Here is a 25,248-nt window from a genome sequence, read left to right on the forward strand (position 1 = left end):
AACCTAGTGATAAATAAGGGATTACTGAATTTACTTGTCTATACAGTCTGCCATTAAAAAATATTGCTAATTTGAAACTTCACTGTCATAAGAGCTGCTTGTCAGTTAACTGGATGTTCACACAGCTTCTGCTCACCCTGCATCTGGACCAGGAACTCTGTCTTAATGCGACGGGCAGCTTCACTCTCGTTCTCATTCCTGGAGCCACACAGGGAGTCCACCTCATCGATGAAGATGATGGAGGGCTTGTGCTGGCGGGCCAGATCAAACAGGTTCTTGACAAGTCTTAAAAAAATAAAATAAAGACAAGGATAGATGCAAGGCTATAGCGCTATTCAAATTAGTCAACACTGTCACAGTCACCTCATTCACACACTGGTAATGCAGCATCTGCAGCAGGGTGTAGCGGTCACGGCATGAAAAGATGACACCCAGCAACCCACTTTCCCAGCGAGACTCGCTTTTCCCACGAAGATAGACGACCACGGAGTGGCGAAACGTAACTTCACAAAGAGACGGTATTTTTTTAAATCTTTTTTTTTTTATTATAAATTATTTTTTTGCTATTTTTGAAATTTTATTTTATGTTTTTTTTTTTTTTTTTATTTGTATTTAATTTTATGTTTTTTGTTTATTTTTCTCTTTTTGAATCATTTGTTTTTTTATGGCGTTTCCCTTGGCCTAAAGCCCACACCATTACAAGCCATACAAGTAATTAATTAAGTCACAAGCCTAATTATAAGTACATTTGACTTTTACCCAAAGTTAAAGGTTTCTTTATATGTGCCCTGCGATTGGCTGGCGACCAGTTCAGGGTGTACCCCGCCTCTTGCCCCAAGATAGCTGGGATAGGCTCCAGCACGCCCGCAACCCAAGTGAGGATAAGCGGAACGCAAGATAAATAAAACTTGTGAATCAGCTGAAGTCCTAAATTGCTTCACCAATTGAAGTGACTTGCAGTGATACATCATCACACTCCGTCAAACCAAGTTGCTTAACTAAATTATAACTAAAATTAATTTATTTATCAAAACTAAATTAATTGGTTAAATTGGTTTCAAATTTAGTCAACAAGCTGATTTGTTTCACTCCATCAAGTTCCCTTCGCAACTATTTGAAATCACCAATTAAATTGCCAACCCTCACACAGCAATTTAATTCGATCAAATAAAATTTGTGCGCATTGCTTGACGCCGTCAACACTTTTGTGCTACTCGATCAGTGCTATGCACACTCAAACACCTTTAAAGTACACGATAAACCCTCACACCATAATTTGCGAATGCAATTTAAGTGTTTAACACAAAATTACATCGCTTATTTTATGCCTCTATTCCAAACTAGACGCACTGCTCAAACGATTTAGGTGCGTAACTCGTACAGCGACCGCACACGCAACCAAATCATGGCGAAACTTTCAGAAAGTCCCAGTCAATATGACAATCTTGACACATTGGAAGAGCTCGTCAGCAATTTAACTAGGGACCTTGTTGGCTATGCAATCTGTTAAAAATGCTGGCCTTGAAGTCCTCAATGATGCCATCGCACAACTTATGAGCGACGCCAAGCACAAAACTTTAAAAGATAAAAATCTCGCTCGAACGCTTGGCTGCATGGTGCTGAACTTGGTGTCCCAACTCAAATGGAGCGACCGAGAGGACGCCCTGGTGAAACGCAGACTGGAAGCTGAACAGCACAAACAAGTCCAATTAACTGCACAATTAAAAGACACCACCGCGCGCTTAAACTTGGCTGAAGTCCGCATCCTCGATGTAATGCAGAATTGTTTTGCCTTAAACCTGCAAATGACTAGCTACAGTACACCTGTTTTTGTGACAATAAATCGTACATTATTTTTTAGGGGTGGGACTTGATTTAAAAAATTTAGCTAATGAATTAGAGGCTTTGTAATTAGTTAACTCGAATATTCACATTTTAATTATGTAATATTTGTTCTAAAAAACAATTTTTCAATTTAAATGTATTTTAGTGGATGACTATTAATTGTTGATTGAAGAGTCTAAATTCCCCATAGGTGTGAATGTGAGTGCGAATTGTTGATTGTTTCTATGTGCCCTTCGATTGGCTGGCGACCGGTTCAGGGTGTACCCTGGCTCCCGCCCGAAGATAGCTGGGATAGGCTGCAGCAGCCCGCGACCCTAGTGAGGATAAGCGGTAAAGAAAATGGATGGATGGACTATTAATTGACACAGACGGTAATATTGTTAACACTGTAAAAATGCATTTAGCTGCCTTTCAATACAAAACAGTAGAAAAAAACAGTAGAAAATATTAAAAATACTTAGTTAAATTGCCATTTTAGGAGTTTTTTTTTTTTTTTAAACAGAACAGGACAAGTATTGCCTTTAAATGGTTTCTGAGCCACACCTGAAACGTTGAATCACTGTCACTGCTATTATGTGGCACATTTTCTAACCCTTTATTTTATAGTCCAGCGCAATCCACTTTGCAAGTGAAATTGCCTCCCATCAGTTCTAGCAATGCTGGAGTGAAACTGCCTCCCATCAGTTCTAGCAATGCCGTTTCATCCAATTCCTCCATTTTGGTAGCCGTGCATTAGCGTAATTGGTGTACCAGGAAATTGTGCACTGACAAAGGTTCTACATTTTTTGGATCAAAAATGTTTATTGAAATGTGTTTTTTTTTTTTTTTACTGATTAATTTGTTTGTAATTAATAATTAATGCATTAAAGTACCACCCCCATTTTTTATGTCCTCAGACACAGATCTTATAAATAAAAAACAAGTAAACATACTTCTCACTCTCTCCTAGCCACTTAGACATGAGGTCTGAGGAGGAGACAGAGAAGAAGGTGGAATTGTTGGCCTCAGTGGCCACAGCCTTGGCCAGGTATGACTTTCCTGTTCCTGGTGGACCGAACAGCAGGATGCCCCTCCATGGTGTCCGCTTACCTGAGAATGAACATAAATTTATGTTATTTAAGAAAATAATGAGGCTACTACACATGAGGAGTCTCCCATTACATACACTATATTGCTAAAAGTATTCGCTCACCTGCCTTGACTCACATACAATTTTAATGATATACCAATTCTAAATCCATATGGTTTCATATTATATCGGTCTAGCCTTCTCAGCTGTCACAGCTTCAACTCTTGTGGGAAGGCTTTTAACAAGGTTTAGGAGTGAGTTTATGGGACTTTTTGCCCATTCTTACAGGAGCATATTTGTGAGGTCACACATTGATGTTGGATGATAAGGCCTGGCTCACTGTCCACTCGAAATCAACCCAAAGGTGTTCTATCGGTTTGAGGGCAGGACTGTTGCAGGCCAGTAAAGTTAATCCATACCAAACTCACTCATCCACGTCTTTATGGCTCTTGCTTTGTGCGCTGGTGCACAGACATGTTGGAACAGGGAGGGTAATCCCCAAACCGTTTGTCCAAAACCTCGTGGTAAACTGAAGCATTCAGAGTTGCTTTTACCGGGGCTCAGGGGCTAATATTTTGGACATTTCCAACTTTGTGGGAACAGTGATAGGAGATGGCCCCTCCTGTTGCAACATGACTGTGCATCAGTAAACAAATCAAGGTTCATAAAGACATGGATGAGAGAGTGTGATGTGGATGAACTTGACTGGCCTGCACAATCCTGACCTCAACCCTATATAACACTTTTGGATAAATTACAGCGGAGACTGCGAGCCAGGCCTTCTCTTCCGACATCAGTGTGTAACCTCACAAATGTGCTTCTGGAAAAATTGTCATAAATTCCCATAAACACACTCTTAAACCTTGTGGACAACCTTCCCAGAAGAGTTTCAGTTGTTATAACTGCAGAGGGTTGAACTGATGTCATATTAAACACTATGGATTAAGAATGGGATGTCACTTAAATTCATATCTGAGTCAAGGCAGGTGAACGAATACAGGCAGCTGAATGAATGTAACGTACTGCATGTTACAATGATTATTGTCGCAAAGTAAACTGCACTACTGTAAATTCTCATGGATAATACGCTCTCGTGTATAATGCGCACCCTGAAAAGTTGATCCCAATACCAGGAAAAGTCTTCTACCCATGCAGAATGCGGCACAAAGATCAACAGTTAAAGAATATACACTTTTGGTAACATTTTCTTTACAGTATTTTGATATGAACTCAGTTTTAAAGTTTATATTGTTTTAATTATTCCTAAATAATGTTTACAGTGGGTACGGAAAGTATTCAGACACTTTCACACCCCACATCCACCCAGTCATAGCACCGACCACCATGGCACCCCTGACTTCTGTGTTGACTATTCATGAACTGGATGTGAGACACATCTTCACACTACAAAAACTCAACAAAGCGGCGGACCCAGACCTTGTCTCCCCATCCTGCCTCCATGTCTGCATGGACCAGATTGCTCCAGTCTTCACACAGATCTTCAATGGATCTCTGGACTGTGTGAAGTACCATCCTGTTTCAAACGCTCCACCATCATCCCAGTCCCCAAAAAAACAGCAATTTCAGGTCTGAATGCATGCATGTCGCCCTGACATCTGTGGTTATGAATGCATTTAAACGCATCATGCTCAACCACCACAAGAGCGTCACAGGACCCTTGCTGGACCCCTGCAGTTTGCCTACCAAGCAAACAGGTCTGTGGATGACGCAGTGAACATGGTACTGCACTTCATCCTAGAACAGGTCGATGGCGTGGGGACCTATGGAAGGATCCTGTTTGTGGACTTCAGCTCTGCGTTCAACACCATCATACCCGAACTCATCTCCTCCAAGCTTCTCCAGCTCAGCATCTCGCCTGCCATCTGCCAATGGATTTACAGCTTCCTGACGGGCAGGACACAGCAGGTGAGGCTGGGGGACACCACCTCATCCACACGCACCATCAGCACTGGGGCGCCCCAAGGATGTGTCCTCTCTCCGCTGCTCTTCTCTCTACACAAACGACTGCACTAAACGCACCTGGCTGTCAAAATCCTGAAGTTTGCAGATGACACCACAGTCAAAAGCCTCATCAAAGACGGTGACGAGTCTGCGTATTGACAGGAAGTGGAGCGGGTTGAGCTTTGATGTGGCCGACACAACCTGGAGCTGAACATGCTCAATACTGTAGAGATGATCGTGGACTTCAGGAGGCATCCTTCACAACAGCTGCCCCTCACGCTGTCCAACTGCCCCGTGTCCACCGTTGAGACCTTCGGGTTCCTGGGAATTGCAGTCTCTCAGGACTCAAAAAGGCCCCGCAGAGGATGTACTTCCCGCGGCTTTTGAGGAAGCGCGTCCTGCCACAGGAGTTGTTGAGGCAATTCTACACAGCAGTCATTGAATCAGTCCTGTTTTCATCCATCACAGTCTGCTTTGGTGCTGCCACAAAAAAGGACAAACTGACTGCAACGGACAATCAGGACTGCTGGAAAAATCGTTGGTAACCCCCTACGCACCCTTGAGGACTTGCACGCTGCCAGAACTAAGACAAGAGCATGCAAAAGCCTCTTGGACCCTCCACATCCTGGTCATCACCTCTTCCAGCTCCTTCCCTCAGGTAGGCGTTATCGAACAACGTTAACTAAAACCAGCAGACATTCCAACAGCTTCCTCCCTCTTGCCATTAAATTGCTCGAGGCTAAGTGACTCTCCGTAGTGTGTTTTTATGTCTCAAAAGTATTTACTGTCAAAATGGCTGTCAATTGTCATACTAGACCTGCTCCAACTACGGGAGAAAAATTCCTTGTGTTTTTGACATACTTGGCAAATAAAGAGGATTCTGATTCATCAGGGGGGGAAAGTGGAATGTCTTAGACTGGCCAAGTCAATGCATTTTACCTCCTGAACAGGAGACTGAAGGAAGAAACCTCCAGAAACAAACAAGAACTGAAAGAGGCTGCAGTAAAGGCCTGGAAAAGTGTTTCAAATTAAGAACTTAAGAGTCTGGTCAAGTGAATGGGTCGCAGGCTTGATGCAATTACTGCAAGTAAGGGTTATGCCACCAAATATTAAAAGTTATTCACGAAGTTTATTTAAAGTCTATTCCAATACTTTTGCTCACTTGAAAAGTAGGTGGCTTCAAACAAAAGGTGCTCTGTCCTGAGTTGTTGAACACATCTCGATGTAAATACCATCAAATAAAAGCTGGAATTCTTAACTTTTGTCTCATATTCATCTTTTGATCTGAAATCCAAACGTCTTCAGTATACAACAAAAACAAAGGAATTGACCCAGCTGTTCCAATACTTTTGGAGGGGACTGTAAATTATGTTTCATATCGGAAATTAATTGTTAATATTTGTAGAGAAGTGCACTTATTTTTTGTCCATTTGAGGTCGCCGTCCATACTATACATGCACGTCTTGTGGGGGGAATTTCAATTTAAAAAACAGAATCGCTTAAACTAATAAAATATTAAAAATGTAAATACAACCCCAATTCCAATAAAGTTGGGAAGTTGTGTTAAATAAAAAACTTTTGTCTTGTCAGACCACAGAGTATTTCTTCAAAAGATGTCTTCTGGCAAAACTGAGATGAGCCTTAATGTTCTTTTTGCTCAGCAGTGGTTTTCGTCTTGGAACTCTGCCATGCAGCCCATTTTTGCCGTCTTTTTCTTATGGTGGTGTCATGAACACTGATCTTAACTTAATCTTAAGTGAGGCCTGCAGTTCTTTTGGTTAGCCAGCCACTCCTGGGAAGGTTTACTAGTGTACTCTGTTTTCAACATTTGTAGCTAATGGATCTGACTGTGGTTCGCTGGCATCCCAAAGGTTTAGGAAATGGCTTTATAACCTTTTCCACATTGATAGATCTCAATTACTTTCTCTCGCATTTGTTCCTGAATTTATTTAGATATCAGCATGATGTGTAGATTTTGAGGATCTTTTGGTGTACTTCACTTTGTCAGGCAGGTCCACTTTAAGTGATTTCTTGATTGAGAACAGATCTGGCAGTATCCGGCCTGGGTGTGGCTAGAAAAATTGAACTTGGATATGATAAACCACAGTTACGTTTTAAAGAGAGGGGCAATCACTTTTTGACACATTTTCCACACATGTAGGTTTGTAATTTTTTTTTCGCCCTTAATAAAAAGCATTTAAAAATTGCATTTTCTGTTTACTTGTGTTGTCTTTGACTAATTAAATTTGTTTGATGATGGGAAACATTTGTGACAAACATGCAAAAATAAATCAGGAAGGGAGCAAACACTTTCACACCACTGTATAGTGACAATTATTTTATTCGTATCTCACATTGTTATATACAGTACATGTGATATATGATAACAAATCATTCTATTATTTCAAATCCGGCCTCGCCTGTTCTCCGGTTTCTTCCCACATCCCAAATACATGCAGGGTATGTTAATTGAAGACTCTAAATTGCCCGTAGGTGTGAATGCGAGTGTGAATGATTGTTTGTTTATATGTGCCCTGCGATTGGCTGGCAACCAGTTCAGGGTGTACTCTCTCACACACAGTTACAGTAGCTGGGGTTGGACTCCAGCATACCCGCGACTCTCGTGAGGATAAGCGGCATAGAAAATGGATGGATTATATTAGTATAATACTGTTTTAACTTTAAATCTATTTTATGTTAGGGGTGTCAAACTTTTTTTTTTTTTGCGGACCACATCATAGTTCTGGTTTCCCTCGGAGGGCCGTTATGACTGTGAACCCATATACCTGTAAATGTATGATCAACTAATAATATGACATATACACACGAAATTAATGGTAAACTAATTTTGAAATCAGAAGCCAGTAAAAAGTTGTTTGTTCAACTATTTGTTTATTTTGAAAGGGTAGTTGGTCACAAAAAATGCTTTCAAATGCTATTAAATGTGAAGACAAGTTGCAGTATTGGTATTTTAGCAACAAACGAAGTCGACGCTTTTGCGGGGCATATAAAATGATGTGGCGGGCTGGATCTGGCCCCCGGGCCTGGTGTTTGACTCCTGTCTTTTATATGAATGAAAAGGCATTCTATTATATGACCAGTTTGATATAAATCATCAAACTGCATCACACATCATCTGCAAAAAGCAGCGACATGATACGGCTGTCACCAAACCCGACCCCCTCAACACCCCGGCTGCGCCTAGAAAGTATGTCCATAAAGGTAATGAACACAATTGATGACAAAGGGCGTCCTTGGTGGAGTCCAACTCTCACTGGAAACGAATCAGAGTGACTGCCGGCAATGGGGACCAAACTCTGGCACCGGTCGTACAGTCTGGTACCCCATACTCACGGAGCGCTTCCCACAGGACTACCTGAGGGACACGGTTGAAGGCCTTCTCCAAGTCTACAAAACATGTCGACTGGTTGGGTGAACTCCCATGCACCTTCGGGGACCCTGTTAAGGGTGTAGAGCTGGTTCAGTGTTCCACAGTCTGGACAAAAACCACACTGATCCTCCTGAATCTGATATTCAACTTCCTGATGGACCCTCCTCTCCAGAATCCCTAAACAAACCTTACTAGGGAGGCTGAGGAGTGTGATCCCCTTACAGTTGGACCACACCCTCCGGCCCCCCTTTTTTAAAAGGGGGAACCACCACCCCAGTCTGCCAATCCAGAGGCACTGTCCTCGATATCCACGCAATGTTGCAGAGGCGTGTCAACCAGGACAGCCCCACAACATCCAGAGCCTTTAGAAACGCAGGGCATATCTCATCCACCCCTCGGCCCCTGCCACCAAGGAGCTTTTTAAACACCACGGTGACCTCAACCCAGAGATCGAAAAACCCACCTCAGAGTCCTCATGGGAAGGCGTGTCGGTGGAATTGAGGAGGTCTTTGAAGTATTCGGCCCACCGACTCACAATGTCCCGAGTTGTAGTCAGCAGCGCAAAGTGCCCACAAAACAGAGTGTTGATGGTGCAATGCTTCCCTCTTTTGAGATGCCAGACGGTGGACCAGAGTTTCCTTGAAGCTGTCCTGAAGTCTCACCGAACTCCACCCAAGGCTGAGTTTTTGCCTCAGGGATCACAAAAGCTGCATTCCGCTTGGCCAGCCGGTACCCATCACCTATGTCCAGAGTCCCACAGGCCATAAAGGCCTGATAGGACTCCTTCAGCTTGATGGCATCACTTACTGCTAGTCTCCATCAATGGGTTCGGGGATTGCCGCCACGACAGGCACCGACAACTTACGGCTAAGGCTCCGGTCAGCCGCCTCAACAATGGAGGCATGGAACACGGTCCACTCGGACTCAATGTCCCCCGCCTCGCCTGGACATGGGCCAAGTTTTGTCTGACATGGGAGTTGAAGTTCCTTCTGACAGGGGACTCTGTTTGAGGTCCCAACAGACCCCACAATAAGTTTGGGTCTGCCAAGTCGGACCGGCATCAAATGAACACACACCCGTACAATTATGATACAGGAATCTCAATGAAATACAAACCTTAATTCCAATGAAGTTGGTACATTGTGTAAAACGTAACTACAGAATACCTTCCAATCCAGATGATCCTTTTCCTCTTGGGCCCGGACGGCACAACACCCATGATTTCCAAAAACAATTTGAAATCTGGACTCATCAGACCAGAGAACACTTTTCCACTTGTGTTAGTCGAGCTCGGGTCCAGAGAAGCAGGCCGGCCGCGTTTCTGGGTGTTGTTGATATATGGCTTTCCGTTTGCATGGTAGATTTTTACCTTGCATTTGTCGATGTAGCGACCAACTGTGTTAACTGATCATGTTTCTTAAGTGTTCCTGAGCCCATGTGGCAATATACTTTACAAAATGATGCTGGTTATTCATGCAGTGCCGCCTGAGGGATTGAAGGTCACGGGCATTCAATATCGGTTTTTGGCCTTGGCATTTACGTGCAAAGATTGCTGAATCTTTTGATGATATTATGGACCGTAGATGATGACATCCCTAAATTCCTTGCAATTGTATGTTGAGAAACATTACTCTTAAATTGTTGTCACGAAGTTGTTAAAAAAGTGGTGAACCTCACCCCATCCTTATTTGTGAGCAACTGAGCCTTTTGGGAATGCTCCTTTCACTGTTGTACCTGAACGAGTTAAATGAACGAAAGTTCATGAACCAGTTCATTTTTTTGGGAGAACGTGAACTGAACTTACTGTAATTTCTCGTGTATAATGCGCACCCATGTATAATACGCACCCCCAAAGTTGACCTCAAAATTATGGAAAACCCTTCAACCTATGTGTAATGCATTTTTACAATGCATTATTTTGCTTCTCCCCATATGATCAAAACATGAACTATCTGTATTTTGTTAGTTTTTTTCCCCCAAAGAATTATTCTGAAGTTAAGCATTTTATTTGAACACGTAATACTTTTTTATTAACTTGCTCTTATTTTGTAATTCACAGCCCTACTTTTATTTAGTAAATTAGAAAACACACAGTTGTGTTCATATGTTTGATTACCCAGGCAGAATTTGTAAGATGGGTACAATTCTTAAAAGAAAAACACATTTAATTTTATTTTAATGGGATTCAAATTAAACAGTCAAGCATTTCAGAAAAGCATTATCATTAAACAAAACATAACCATAAAGAATTTAATTATGGTTGTTGTTCAGTCATACTTGATAAAAAAAAAAATACATAAAAAAATATTTCACAAATTCTGCCAGAGTATGTGAACTTATAGGCACAACTGTACATACAGTGGGTACGGAAAGTATTCAGATATCCTTAAATTTTTCACTCTGTGATATTGCAGCCATTTGCTAAAATCATGAAAGTTAATTTTTGTCAACATGTACACACAGCACCTCATATTGACAGAAAAAACAAAATGGTTGAAATTTTTGCAGAGTTATTAAAAATGAAAAACTGACCTATCACATAGCCATAGGTATTCAGACTGTTGTGACACGCATGTTTAACCCGGGTGCTGTCCATTTCTTCTGATCATCCTTGATATGGTTCTACACCTTCATTGGAGTCCAGCTTCGTTTGATTATACTGATTGGACTTGGTTAGAAAAGCCACAAACCTGTCTATATAAGACCTTACAGCTCACAGTGCATGTCAGAGCAAATGAGAATCATGAGGTCAGAGGAACTGCCTGAAGAGCTCAGAGACAGAACTGTGGAAAGCCACAGATCTGTCCAAGGTTACAAAAAATAATTTCTGCTGCACTTAAAAGTTCCTAAGAGCACAGTGGCCTCCATAATCCTTAAATGGAAGACGTTTGGGACGACCAGAGCCCTTCCTAGGGCTGGCCGCCCGGCCAAACTGAGCAATCGTGGGAGAAGAGCCTTGGGGCGAGAGGTAAATAAGAACCCAAAGATCAGTGTGGCTGAGCTTCAGAGATGCAATTGGGAGATTGGAGAAAGTTCTAGAAAGTCAACCATCACTGCAGCCCTCCACCACTCGGGGCATTATGGCAGAGTGGCCCGACGGAAACCTCTCCTCAGTGCAAGACACATGAAAGCCCTCATGGAGTTTGCTAAAAAAAAAAACACCTGAAGGACTCCAAGATGGTGAGGCAAGAGGGCTGCCCCGCCTAGCCCCGCCCCGCAGCATAAAAATTAACAAAAAAACAAAAGTAAAAAAAACCCGTCCATAAATGAATAAGAAAAAATAAAGAGAATGACAAATATAATAATAATAAAAGAACAACAACAACCTCGACAACAAAGAATACAGAAGCCAAAAGTTTACTTTTACACTTACAAAATGGTCTTGCTATTGGTAGATGGCACACTACCCAAGCAAAGGAACCAAGAGTCAAGATTTAGCATGTTGAGGAAGGGTGACCAGCTATTTACGTATATATGTAATTGATGTTTTTCCTTCTGCTGATATTTTTTCGAACGCAATATATTCTATGATGAGATTTAACAACTGATTGATGTTAATAGCTTGTTTGTTTTTCCAGTTTAATAGAATTGTTTTCTTAGCGGTAGCTAATGCGACGAGTAATGATTGTGAATATTTATTAGGGAGATCGATTATGTTTAAGTATGCATGTATCTATGGCATTTAAGAATTGTGGAAATAAATGGGAGTTTTGGGAGTTTGATGTTGTTGCAGTCTATTTGTTCCAATTCTAGCCAAGAATGATGCTGCTCATTGTGGTGCATCCATTTGATGAGGTATTGTAATTGGTTAGCCAGACAATAGTGTTTAAAGTTGGGAACATTTAGGCCTCCCTCCCGTTTACTTTTCTGAAGAGTGGATAAACTAATTCTACTTTGCTTATTTTTTTTTATAAAAATATATTACAGCAGAATCTAATGTTTGAAACCATTTAAATGTGGGCTTAAATGGAATCATTGAAAATGAATAATTTTTTGGAGGTAAGGTTTTCTTTTTTTTCTGGCTATTCTTCCCAGTAGTGATATAGGTCAATTATTCCAGCGTCTTAAATCAGATGAGATTTTTTCCAGAAGTGGTGTGTAATTTAGATTGGTTAGCTCTGTGAGGTTTGGCGAAATATTAATATCTAAATACTTAATGCTTCCTATAGGAATGGGGTAATCTAGGATTTGATCTGCAGGAGTCCATGAGTTTGCTGTTATTGGGAGTATTGCTGATTTTGTCCAGTTGATAGAGTAATCTGATATTTTTAAAAATGTTTAATGAGATTGAAGACTGCCTGAAGAGAAGACTTGGGTTCTTGTAAAAGAATATCATCAGCATACAGATTGATTTTGTGTTCTGTCACTAGCGAGCAGATACCTTTAATATTAGCATATTGACGTATAGCGGCAGCAAGCGTTTCGATGAATATTGAAAATAGCATTGGTGAGAGTGGACATCCTTGTCTGGTTCCTCTTTGTAAAGTAAAACTTTGTGATGTAATCCTATTCGTGGTGACTGTCGCTTTCGGCAGGATGTATAATGTTGCTATCCAATGTACTGCAGACATAAAAGGGCAGTTAACTTTATCGAAAGACTTCTCTGTGTCAAGTGAAATGATGATTGCGTTAAGATGTTTACGCTGTGAAATGCTTTTTAAATTTAAACAGATGTCTGACATTATTTGTGGAACTTCTACCTTTAATGAAACCTCGTGGATTATCGACGAGAGTACCTTGTCAAGTCTCGCTGCGAGGGCTTTCGAGATAATCTTGATATCTACATTAATCAGTGATAAGGGCAGATAATTAGCCGGGAGAGTGGGATCTTTACCTGACTTTAGTAATAATTTAATTGTAGCTGTGTTCATATGGCTATTTATTTTACCTTTATCGTTTATCTCCTTTGACTGTTCTGAAAAATAGAGGCGCTAGTATTTCCCAGAAATGTTTAATGAATTCAATGGAGATTCCGTCCGGGCCAGGCGTTCATCCCGATTGCATATTTTTTAATGCGTTATGTAATTCTGTGATGGTTAAAGGAACATCAAGGCTGTCTTTAATTTGTGTGAGATGGGGATATGGTTGGGGAGTCGTTGAATTTCAAAACCCGTCCCATTCTTTCCTCACGAAAGAATAAAAATCCAGGTCGTTCAATAGAGACGTGCTAAAGCGCCGTGTTGGTGGGGGTCCCAGACTTGACTAAATTTTTAGATTGAAATTGGTGCATGGTCACTGATGATGATTGGATGTATTTTGGAGGTAATTCTTTGAGCTGCCGAATTGTTTGAGAAAGAAAAATCTATTCTTGAGAAAGAGCGGTGAACAGAGGAGAAAAATGTGTATTCTCTTTTTCGACTGTTTTTCAGTCTCCATATGTCAACAAGACCAAAGTCGTCCATATACTGCTCTAGTATATTGGGGCATTGTGGCTGATTGGTATTTCTGAGATTTGAAATATCTATTAGGGGATTTAGCGTCAGGTTAAAGTCACCTCCCATGATGATTGTAGAATTGGCTGACAAGTTTAACAAGTGTGAAAAAAGGCTGGATCGTCTTTATTAGGAGCGTATACATTAACAATTGTGTAAAGATTGTTAAATATTGTAGCCTGTATAACTATGTAACGGCATTCTGGATCAGCTACTGTACTATCCATCCATCCATCCATTTCCTACCGCTTATCCGGGTCGGGTCGCGGGGGCAGTAGCTTCAGCAGGGACGAACAGACTTCCCTCTCTCCAGCCACTTCATCCAGCTCTTCCGGGGGGATCCCGAGGCGTTCCCAGGCCAGCCGAAGGATGTAGTCTCTCCAGCGTGTCCTGGGTCGTCCCCGGGGTCTCCTCCCGGTGGGACATGCCCGGAACACCTCACCAGGGAGGCGTCCGGGAGGCATCCGAATCAGATGCCCCAGCCACCTTGTCTGGCTCCTCTCAATGCGGAGGAGCAGCGGCTCTACTCTGAGATCCTCCCGGATGACCGAGCTTCTCACCCTATCTCTAAGGGAGAGCCCGGACCCCCTGCGGAGGAAACTCATTTCGGCCGCTTGTATCCGGGATCTTGTTCTTTCGGTCACGACCCACAGCTCATGACCATAGGTGAGGGTAGGAACGAAGATCGACCGCTAAATTGAGAGTTTCGCCTTTCGGCTTAGCTCTTTCTTTACCACAACGGATCGATACAAAGTCCGCATCACTGCAGACGCTGCACCGATCCGCCTGTCGATCCCCCGTTCCATTCTTCCCTCACTCGTGAACAAGACCCCAAGATACTTGAATTCCTCCACTTGGGGCAGGATCTCATCCCCGACCTGGAGAAGGCATGCCACCCTTTTCCGACTGAGGACCATGGTCTCAGATTTGGAGGTGCTGATTCTCATCCCAGCTGCTTCACACACTGCTGCGAACTGCTCCAATGAGAGTTGGAGGTCACGGCTTGATGAAGCCAACAGAACCACATCATCTGCAAAAAGCAGAGATGGAATACTGAGGCCACCAAACCGGACCCCCTCTACGCCTCGGCTGCGCCTAGAAATTTTGTCCATAAAAGTTATGAACAGAATCGGCGACAAAGGGCAGCCTTGGCAGAGTCCAACCCTCACCGGGAACGAGTCCAACTTACTGCCGGATATGCGGACCAAACTGACTCCGGTCGTACAGGGACCAAACAGCCCGTATCAGCGGGTTTGGTACCCCATACTCCCGAAGCACTCTCCACAGGACTCCCCGAGGGACACGGTCGAACGCCTTCTCCAAGTCCACAAAAGACATGTAGACTGGTTGGGCGAACTCCCATGCACCCTCGAGGACCCTGCCGAGGGTGTAGAGCTGGTCCACTGTTCCACGGCCAGGATGAAAACCACACTGCTCCTCCTGAATCTGAGATTCGACTTCCCGACGGACCCTCCTCTCCAGCACCCCTGAATAGGCCTTACCAGGGAGGCTGAGCAGTGTGATCCCCCTGTAGTTGGAACACACCCTCCGGTCCCCCTTCTTAAAAAGGGGGACCACCACCCCAGTCTGCCAATCCAGAGGCACTGTCCCCGATGTCCATGCAATGTTGCAGAGGCGTGTCAACCAGGACAGCCCCACAACATCCAGAGCCTTTAGGAACTCCAGGCGAATCTCATCCACCCCCGGGGCCCTGCCACCGAGGAGCTTTTTAACTACCTCGGTGACCTCAAACCCAGAGATAGGAGAGCCCGCCTCAGAGAACCCACACTCTGCTTCCTCATGGGAAGGCGTGTTGGTGGAATTGAGGAGGTCTTCGAAGTATTCTCCCCACCGACTCACAACGTCCCGAGTCGAGGTCAGCAGCGCCCCATCCCCACTATAAACAGTGTTGGTGGTGCACTGCTTTCCTCTCCTGAGACGTCGGATGGTGGACCAGAATTTCCTTGAAGCCGTCCGGAAGACTTTTTCCATGGCCTCTACGAACTCCTCCCATACCCGAGTTTTTGCTTCAGCGACCACCAAAGCTGCATTCCGCTTGGCCAGCCGGTACCCATCAGCTGCCTCAGGAGTCCCAGAGGCCAAAAAGGCCCGATAGGACTCCTTCTACAGCTTGACGGCATCCCTCACCGTTTGTGTCCACCAACGGGTTCGGGGATTGCCGCCACGACAGGCACCGACCACCTTAGGGCCACAGCTCCGGTCGGCCGCCTCAGCAATGGAGCCGCGGAACATGGTCCACTCGGACTCGATGTCCCCCGCCTCCCCTGGAACATGAGCAAAGTTCTGTCGGAGGTGGGAGTTGAAACTCCTTCTGACAGGGGATTCTGCCAGACGTTCCCAGCTGACCCTCACAATACGTTTGGGCCTGCCACGTTGGACCGGCATCTTCCCCCACCATCGGAGCCAACTCACCACCAGGTGGTGATCAGTTGACAGCCCGCCCCTCTCTTCACCCAAGTGTCCAAGACATGCGGCCGCAAGTCCGATGACACGACCACAAAGTCGATCATCGAACTGCGACCTAGGGTGTCCTGATGCCAAGTGCACGTGTGGACACCCTTATCCTTGAACATGGTGTTCGTTATGGACAATCCATGACGAGCACAGAAGTCCAATAACAGAACACCGCTCGGGTTCTGATCGGGGGGGCCGTTCCTCCCAATCACGCCCTTCCAGGTCTCACTGTCATTGCCCACGTGAGCATTGAAGTCCCCCAACAGAACAATGGAGTCCCCAGCGGGAGCGTTCTCCAGCACCCCCTCCAAGGACTCCAAAAAGGGTGGGTACTCTGAACTGCTGTTTGGTGCATAGGCACAAACAACAGTCAGGACCCGTCCCCCCACCCGAAGGCGGAGGGAGGCTACCCTCTCGTCCACCGGGGTGAACCCGAGCCGGGGGGCAATATGTATACCCACACCTGCTCGGCGCCTCTCACCATGGGCAACTCCAGAGTGGAAGAGAGTCCAACCCCTCTCGAGAGGACTGGTACCAGAGCCCAAGGTGTGTGTGGAGGCGAGTCCGACTATATCGAGTCGGAACTTCTCGACCTCACACACCAGCTCGGGCTCCTTCCCTGCCAGAGAGGTGACATTCCACGTCCCTAGAGCCAGCTTCTGTAGCCGGGGATCGGATCGCCAAGGTCCCCGCCTTCGGCCACCGCCCAGCTCACACTGCACCCGACCCCTATGGCCCCTCCGACAGGTGGTGAGCCCATGGGAAGGGGGACCCACGTTCCCCTTTCGGGCTGTGCAAGCCCGGCCACCAGGCGCTCGCCTTCGAGCCCCACCACCAGGCCTGGCTCCAGTGGGGGGCCCCGGTGGCCCGCGTCCGGGCAAGGGAAAACGAAGTCCATTGTTTGTTGTCATCATTAGGGGTCTTTGAGCCGTGCTTTGTCTGGTCCCTCGCCTAGGACCTGTTTGTCATGAGTGACCCTGCCAGGGGCATAAAGCCCCAGAGAACTTAGCTCCTAGGATCACTGGGACACACAAACCCCTCCACCACGACAAGGTGACGGCTACTGTACAATTTATTGCAAAATGTAATCTTTTATGAACTACTAGTGAGACTCCTCTTTGTCTACTGTTATCAAAGGCCGAGATAGCCTGAGTGAAATTAGAGTCAATGAGTAGGAGGTCTGTTTTTTAAATTTAGTGATATAATCCATAATTCTTTTTTTCCTGCGATCGAATGCCATTGACATTCCATGACACAAAAGTTAAGTGTGACATATAACGGGTGGCGGCACGGTGAACAACTGGTTAGCACATCTGCCTCACAGTTCTGAGGACCGGGGTTCAAATCCCGGCCCCGCCTGTGTGGAGTTTGCATGTTCTCCCCGCACCTGCGGGGGTTTTCTCTGGGCACTCGGGTTTCCTCCCACATCCCAAAATCATGCATGGTAGGCTGATTAAAGACTAAACTGGCCTTAGGTGTGAATGTGTGCGCAAATGGTTTCTTGGTTATGTGCCCTACGATTGGCTAGCGACCAGTTCAGAGTGTACTCCGCCTCTTGCCCGAAGATAGCTGGGATAGGCTAAAGCACGCCCGCGACCCTTGTGAGGATAAAGCGGTACAGAAAATGGATGGATATAATGGGTGCGTGTATCGTAATTCTAAATAGATTGGGTACTATGTATTCTTTGTTGTTGTTTTTTTTGACAGTTTTCGGGAGATTGTTTGGTATTGTGTTGACAAATGTTATTTAGAGAAGGTGATAGAGAGCCTATATTTCAGTACAGCAAAGCCAGGGTACATAGAAGGGTAGTGAACAAACACTGAACATAGGGCACAAACGGTGACAAGGGGATAATATGGTATGTATTGGTTGTTTATAGTGCGCAAGAAGAGTTTTGAGCGACCTGTGTGTTTACAATGTGTGGAAACAAGCAGAGGAAAGCAGACAGGAGTGAGAATTCATGCTGGTGGCATGCATAATTCGTTTTTTTGTTTGTCTAAGCAAAAGTGGAAAGAATGAAACAAAATAAAATACGCTTTCAACAGATCAAAAGGAGTATTTATATAGACGAGCCAGGGCATGACGTTGGCATCACAAAACAGTTGGCCGTCGACATAGCTTGTCGACAACTAGTCACCCTCGTTTGACTTTCTCACGGTGAGTCTTTATCATCGGGTATAAGATTTTACGCCTCTTGTTGATTTGCTTGGGGAACTGGTCGTTCATTCCAAACGAAGTCCCTTTGAGCTCACGACCTTTTGACTTAAACACTTTTTGCTGAAACTTTGCAATGATGGGACGTGGTCGGTTTCCTGGACGAGGGCCTCCCAATCGGTGAACACGGTGAAAGGTTATCTTATCGACCGTATCTTGCTGTATCTTGAGCGCGGACATCATGAACTTTTTAATCTGCGCCTCAGGGTCTACCGGAGCATTTTCTGGAATCCCAGAGAAAAGGAGATTGTCGTGCATGCTTTGTGATTGAATGTCCAACATAGTGTCTTTCATAATTTTATATTCCAGTCTAAGAGTTTGTAGTTCCGCTGAGGTTGACATGTTTGATCGAAGTGCAGTATTATCTAATCTTACTCGTTCACCTGTTGTTGCGTGAATTCCAATCTCTTTCTGAGCTCTTATGTAAGTGTAATTGACCATTTCTTGTCGATTGATAGGAGGACACTAGTCTCAGTTGAATCAAGTAAATCCTCAGTTGAAGTGGAAGAATCCACCTTTTTTCTCTTCAGCGGGAGCTCGACGCGGGCGCTGGGATCCTCCATGACAGACGAGTTGGCGTTGACGTGCTCTGTGCGAGTTACCGCTGCTAGTGAAGCTGGCGAAGGAAAAGAACGAAGCGACAATCCGCCGCTGAAAAAGGAAAAAAGACTTGTGGAAAGATAAATTTTGTCTTGTAATAGCTGCTTTTCCAAGTCTATGCAAGGGGCGCCGCCATGTTTTTCGTCTTCGGAAATCACGCAATCTCTCGCTCGCGTTGTCACAGTCTGCTCACCTCATCCCTACCTACCTCTACCGTGGCTCTTTGAGTTTATGACTTGAGAGTACTTTACTATAACTTTGCCAAAAGTCTCAGATACATAAGCATTGTCTTTCAGGACCATCTGCACAGAAGGAAAGTGCAGCACATTTTTTCTCTGTAAATCCACAGAGAAAATGTTCATGAGCTTTAAATGCATTTAGAGCACTTATCAGCAACAGTCTTACCTTTGCCTTGCACCTCAGTCAAAATTGTTCAGTTTCATTATTTGTCTGTTAAAAATCCAAAGTCAAGTGTCCAATCAGTGTCCTACAGCAGTCTTCATCTTTGGATTGTATGCACTCTGATTTCCTTCAAAAATGGGGGGGGGGGGGGGGAAGTACCAAAATTCATCCCCTGCCGAGCCATCGGATTTCTGTGTGTAGTAACGGGTCACCATATTAATCTCGTCTAAAAGAACTGTTTGGGTCCATATTTCTCATCTTTAAGTACTGTTTTTGTAATTGTCATCAAGGCTACTTTGAAAATCTCCTTGTCCAAAAATGCCTTATTTTTCTTCATCAAGAAGTATTTAACTCTAAATTAGGCTTCTGTTATGTTTGGACGTTTTTCACCGGCCTCAAGAAAAAAGACTGCTGTTTGCACAAAGCTGCCTTCAACTCATGGACTTGTGTGTAGTTGGCATGGAAGCTTGTGTGGCACGTTCTGAAATGTCTCACCAAATTATGCTGCGCCACAGTCGCTCCACAAATGAGAGACACACAGGATTTATTCACAGTGGCAAAAAATAACTCGTCCTCCCATTCACTGTGAAAGTTATGTTTTCGTTCTTTTGTCTGCAATGTTTTTGGGGGGTAAAATCATCACGTCGTCGTTATGCGTGCTAGCTTCTCTCCACGAACGCTATGGTTTGGTCATACGCTACAACACATGACCTTTGAACTGTTTTTTTTTTTCTATTTAATATTGTCATATCCAAATTTACACCAATTTAAAAAGAATAGCAACAAAAAGTGTTTGATGCAGCACACTGTTAAGTGGTGTTTTTTTTTTAATAGCAACAAAAAAATTTAAGAAGCATCGCAATGGTGAAATATTTTTAGAACAGGCACTCAAGCAACTCATAGCGTGCCTAGAGGCGACATGGTGCCCGCAGGCACTGAAATAGGCTATGCATTTTATGCCCCTCGTATTTGATTCTACAATAATTTATTCTTTTTTGAAGGACAGCCCGTGGGGAAAAAATATATATTTTTCACAAGAGGCAATTGTTGTAAATTCCCTCCCCGACACAGAATATTTTCGCCTGAAAAATACAGCAAGCTGATCGAGGAGTTGATAGGCTTAATCAGCATTGTGTCTTCTCCTCTATAGTGGCTTGGGTCAATGTATAATATTTAGCGATGTCAGCAAGGAATACCTATCACCTATTGGAATGTATTTTTAAATTATTATGTCATACAATACCTGTAAAGAGGTGAGGAAATTTGATGGGAAGGATGACTGCCTCTTTTAGAGCTTCTTTGGCTCCCTCCAGCCCAGCCACATCATTCCATCTCACATTGGGCTTCTCCATTACTATTGCACCTAGACACAGACAAAGTTCACACTTAACTAACCCTGTAGGCTTGGAACGACAAATAATTATGGTCATGTTCATAAATGGGGAAATGGGACCAACTTGTGATGGCAGTGTTAAACTGGAGTAGAGTCAGTTTTTTTTTTTTTTTTTTTTTTTATAAACATAAATGGGGATGAAACAATCTGAAAATGTATCACGATTATCGTGACCAAAATAATGATGATTATTGACACAATGTTGCTAAAATGTAAACTAACAAAATCACATTTCATTTTCAATACAAAAAATATTATTACAAAGTGCGAACAGCAACAAACATACTGTGCCATGAATAAGTATTCAGACTCCTTGAACCTTTTCACATTTTGCCACCTTACAACCACAAACGTTTTTTTTATGTGCTCGACCAACAAAAAGTAGCACATATAGTGGGTACGCAAAGTATTCAGACCCCCTTAAATTTTTAACTCTTTGTTTCATTGCAACCATTTGCTAAAATCATTTAAGTTGTTTTTTTTCCCCCCTCAACATACACAACACCACATATTGACAGAAATAAACGGTATTGTTGAAATTTTTGCAGATTTATTAAAGAAAAACTGAAATATCACACAGCCATAAGTATTCAGACCCTTTGCTCAGTATTTCGTCCCGCTGGGGACTCTATCGTTCTGCTGGGGGGACTTCAATGCTCACGTGGCCAATGACAGTGAGACCTGGAAGGACGTGATTGGGAGGAACGGCCCCCCCGATCAGAACCCGATCGGTGTTCTGTTATTGGACTTCTGTGCTCATCACGGATTGTCCACAACAAAGACCATGTTCAAGTATAAGGGTGTCCACACGTGCACTTAGCACCAGGACACCCTAGGTCGCAGTTCGATGATCGACTTTGTGGTCGTGTCATCGGACTTGCGGTTGCATGTCTTGGACACTCAGGTGAAGAGAGGGGCAGAGCTGTCAACTGATCACCACCTGGTGGAGAGTTGGCTCCGATGGTGTGGGAAGATGCCGGTTCGACGTGGCAAGCCCAAACGTATTGTGAGGGTTTGCTGGGAAAGTCTGGCAGAATCAGAAGGAGTTTCAACTCCCACCTCCAACAGAAATGTGTTCACTGTGATGGGTAAAATGAAGAGACCAAATTTCGTGTGCATGCATGTTCATGACAATAAAAGGTGATTCTTCTTACGTGAATATTCTTAAATCTACTGTCCTGGTTCGAGATATGGGTGACATGACTTATGAGGTGTCACTGATGGGGTAGCAGTACACTCGCCTGACTTTGGTGCGGGCAGCGTGGGTTCAGTTCCCACTCAGTGACGGTGTGAATGCGAGTGGATGGTTGTCCGTGTCTATATGTGACCTGTGACTGACTGGCGACCAGTTCAGGGTGTAGTCCGACTTTCGACCGAAGTCAGCTGAGATAGGCTCCAGCGCCCCACGACCTAACCAGGATAAGCGGTGTTGAAAATGGATGGATGGATGACTTATGAGTTTTTTTTAGATGCGAACTGTCGATTGGACGTGTTTTTGGTTTGACTTGACCCCAAACTTGAGAACTGAGTACTGTATGGCAGCAGGAGGCGGCACTCACTTGACAACAAAAAGCACTTTGGCTGATATAATAAGTAGATATTCTTCAAGCTGTACATTGCCACTACCAGTTGGCGTTTACTTGAAAACTAAACTATACAACAAAGAGAATGACACGTATATTTCAAACAACCACAGCCTCCTTCAAAAGCATACAATGGAAAACACCACAGCTACAAGGGCTAACAATTAACATAATACAAAAATAAAATACAAATCACACCATCCAGGTGTTTGAAACAAATTAAAGCTGTGGACAAGAGAGAGGTCTCTAGAAGACCCAAACATTTTGACCCAAACGTGGAGGAATTACTCAGAGCAGATCGTTCGGCACACAAAACATTATTAAAAAAGAACTGAATGGCACGTAGGGTGCAAATGTTGCTACTGTGTGATTGTACACAATCCCGTACTGTTGAGCGCAAGTTGTTTTTTTCCATTAAGACATAAAACAAAAGTTTTTGGACAGCTGACGTGACACTTCCTGCTAAAGGAACAGAAGAGGGCAGGGGTTGGGAGTGTCGGGAGGAAGGGAGGAAGGGAGGGAGAGAGAGAGAGAGGTACAGGCATGCAAATGAAACTTCAGGTTATATGCATGTGAGAGACTTGGCTTGAATACATTTCATAAAACCAGTTAATATCATTCCATTCTCTTCTGTTTTTATGGCTATATTTTACAATCTATTGACACGTCTTTTTTTAAAATGTTTTAAAAAAAAAACGTGTCTTTTGGGGTACTGGAACGGATGAATTGCATTACTATTCATTATAATGGGGAAATATGTTTTAAGTTTTTTCTAAGATAAGAGCATGGTCACAGAACGAATTAAACTCGTATCCCAAGGCACCACTGTATTTTAAACCATTCCTTTGTAGCTCTGGCTTTATGTTTAAAGTCATTTTCTTGCTGGAAGATGAATCTTCTTCCCAGTATTTTGCAGGCTCCAAGAGCCTTCCCTGTATTTAGCTCCATCCATCTTCCCATGAACTGACCAGGTCCCATGTCTCTGCATCCCCAAAGCTTAATGCTGCCACCAACAAATAAAATGTGGGGATGGCGTGTTAAGGGTGAGAAGCAGTATCTTTGGCCGACCTGTTCGAGGTCTGTGTCTTAGTACACCAGTAGTTTCTTTTTCAGGACATTCCAAATTGTTGTATAGGCTATGCCCAATATTTGTGCAATAGCTTTGATCGATTTTTCCTCTTCTCTTAGCTTCAAAATAGTTTGTTTTTCTCCCGTAGACAGCTCTCTGGTCTTCATGTTAGTTTAACAGCAAATGCAGTTTTCACAGGTGAAACCAAAAGCCACAAACAAGCACTATCTCATGTTTAAGCAATCAATCTAAAAGGTAACACCTGAGCAACTCGAAACACCCATCAGTCACATGTTCCAATACTTCTGCTCACTTGAAAAGTGGCTGGCTTCAAACAAAATGTGCTCTGTCCTAAGTTGTTTAACACACCTAGATGTAAATACCATGAAATAAAAGCTGGAATTCTGAACTTTTGTCTAATATTGATCTTTTGATCTGAAATCCTAATGCCTTCAGTGTACAACAAAACCAAAGGAATTGACCTTGCTGTTCCAATACCTTTGGAGGGGACTGTACATAACATAAAATTGCATTTGGAAAGCCTCTTTTTCATCTTCAAAATCGTCATGCCCCCATCTCTTGGTGTGACGTAGAGGGCAGAAGCGGAGATCAAATTGACTGCAGAGCCGGTGTGGAAAAAGGAATGTACTATCCTATAAAGTAGATGTACAAAAATTTCAGCAGGTGAAATAAGCCCAAAACTGCATTTGAAGTCTTTTGTCACCGAAATAAAACGGCCAAAATAACATCTTTCATATGTATCACTGATTAGTTTTATATAACCTTTGCATGTTTTATTGTTCCGTAGCTCTTAGCAAAGTACTTCTGTATGTCCTTGCAAATGTGCTCAGGACCGTTTTGACTACTCAGTGGATTTCTCTTCCTTTATCATCCTCTGCATGCACCCATTCCCAAAAGAATAAGTTTGAGTGCAGCTGGACGAAGCTGTGTGAGAATGTTGTGGGAATGAGAGGGGTGTATTTCTTTTTTCTTGTCTCTCTCATTTAGTATAATAAAGGTGTTATACTTCAGTAGGGGGTAACAACTCGTGACTTATACCTTTTCCTCTTTTTACAGATTTCTCTATTTCTTTCTTGTAATAAAAACCCACAAAGACAAGATTGCTTCCTTAGTTATTCTGTCAGAAAAAGATTTCCCAAAACAGTTGGTGTCAGAAGTGGGATCCTAGTATTGATCACCGATCAAGGGGACCCCAGGAGTGATTGATCATCCAGGCCCAACGCAAGAGTCCTCCCTCCACCCAAAGAATTAGGACGGGGGAGCTGCCGGGGCTCTGGATGTCGGCTGTCACCTCAGGATCCAAACAGACCTGTTGTCCTCCAAACAAAGAATTGCAGTAAAGACAAATTTAATTCCTTGAAAATTGGACCATTTCATAAGGTGTACTGTATTTTAAACAATCTTGTCTTTGTATTAAATGGTATTGGTAATTGCTCCCAACACATTCCATTGGTAACGTTCAGGTCCTTAAAGTCCAGGTTATAAAATCAAGGTTAAAGTCCCGGATTCTCCCGGTTGGAGTTTGGGGGTTAGGGGTTCAGGTCCCCAGGTTCGAGTCCGACAGTCAGAGGTTCAGGCCCCAAGGCTCGAGTCCGACAGTCAGAGGTTCGGTTCCCCAGGTTGGAGTCCGACGTTCAGGGGTGGAGGTCCCCAACAATTTTGAAAACGTTTGAATCCTGGAAATGGGAAGCGCAAAAAAGGATGATGTATGTGTCACCTGGGTTGTATGTGTCACCTGGGTTGTTTGAGGAAGAACCAATAAAAAAAAATTGAGGATTTAAAAGAAATTCA

General features: G+C 43.6%; 1 protein-coding gene across 3 annotated transcripts in view; it reads right to left on the reverse strand.

Moving 5' to 3' along the window:
- vps4a (vacuolar protein sorting 4 homolog A) overlaps positions 1 to 25,248 on the reverse strand; it is a 55,121-nt gene that overhangs the window by 25,385 nt on the left and 4,488 nt on the right. For all 3 annotated transcript variants that reach the window (XM_061772984.1, XM_061772983.1, XM_061772985.1), the window contains 3 exons: positions 20,635 to 20,754; positions 2,778 to 2,934; positions 137 to 285 (listed from right to left, as the gene is read on the reverse strand). In XM_061772984.1, the coding sequence (XP_061628968.1) occupies positions 137 to 285; positions 2,778 to 2,934; positions 20,635 to 20,754 (426 nt within the window). The remainder of the gene's footprint in view (positions 1 to 136; positions 286 to 2,777; positions 2,935 to 20,634; positions 20,755 to 25,248) is intronic.

This window comes from Phyllopteryx taeniolatus, chromosome 5, assembly GCF_024500385.1.
Source record: "Phyllopteryx taeniolatus isolate TA_2022b chromosome 5, UOR_Ptae_1.2, whole genome shotgun sequence".
NCBI lineage: Eukaryota > Metazoa > Chordata > Actinopteri > Syngnathiformes > Syngnathidae > Phyllopteryx > Phyllopteryx taeniolatus.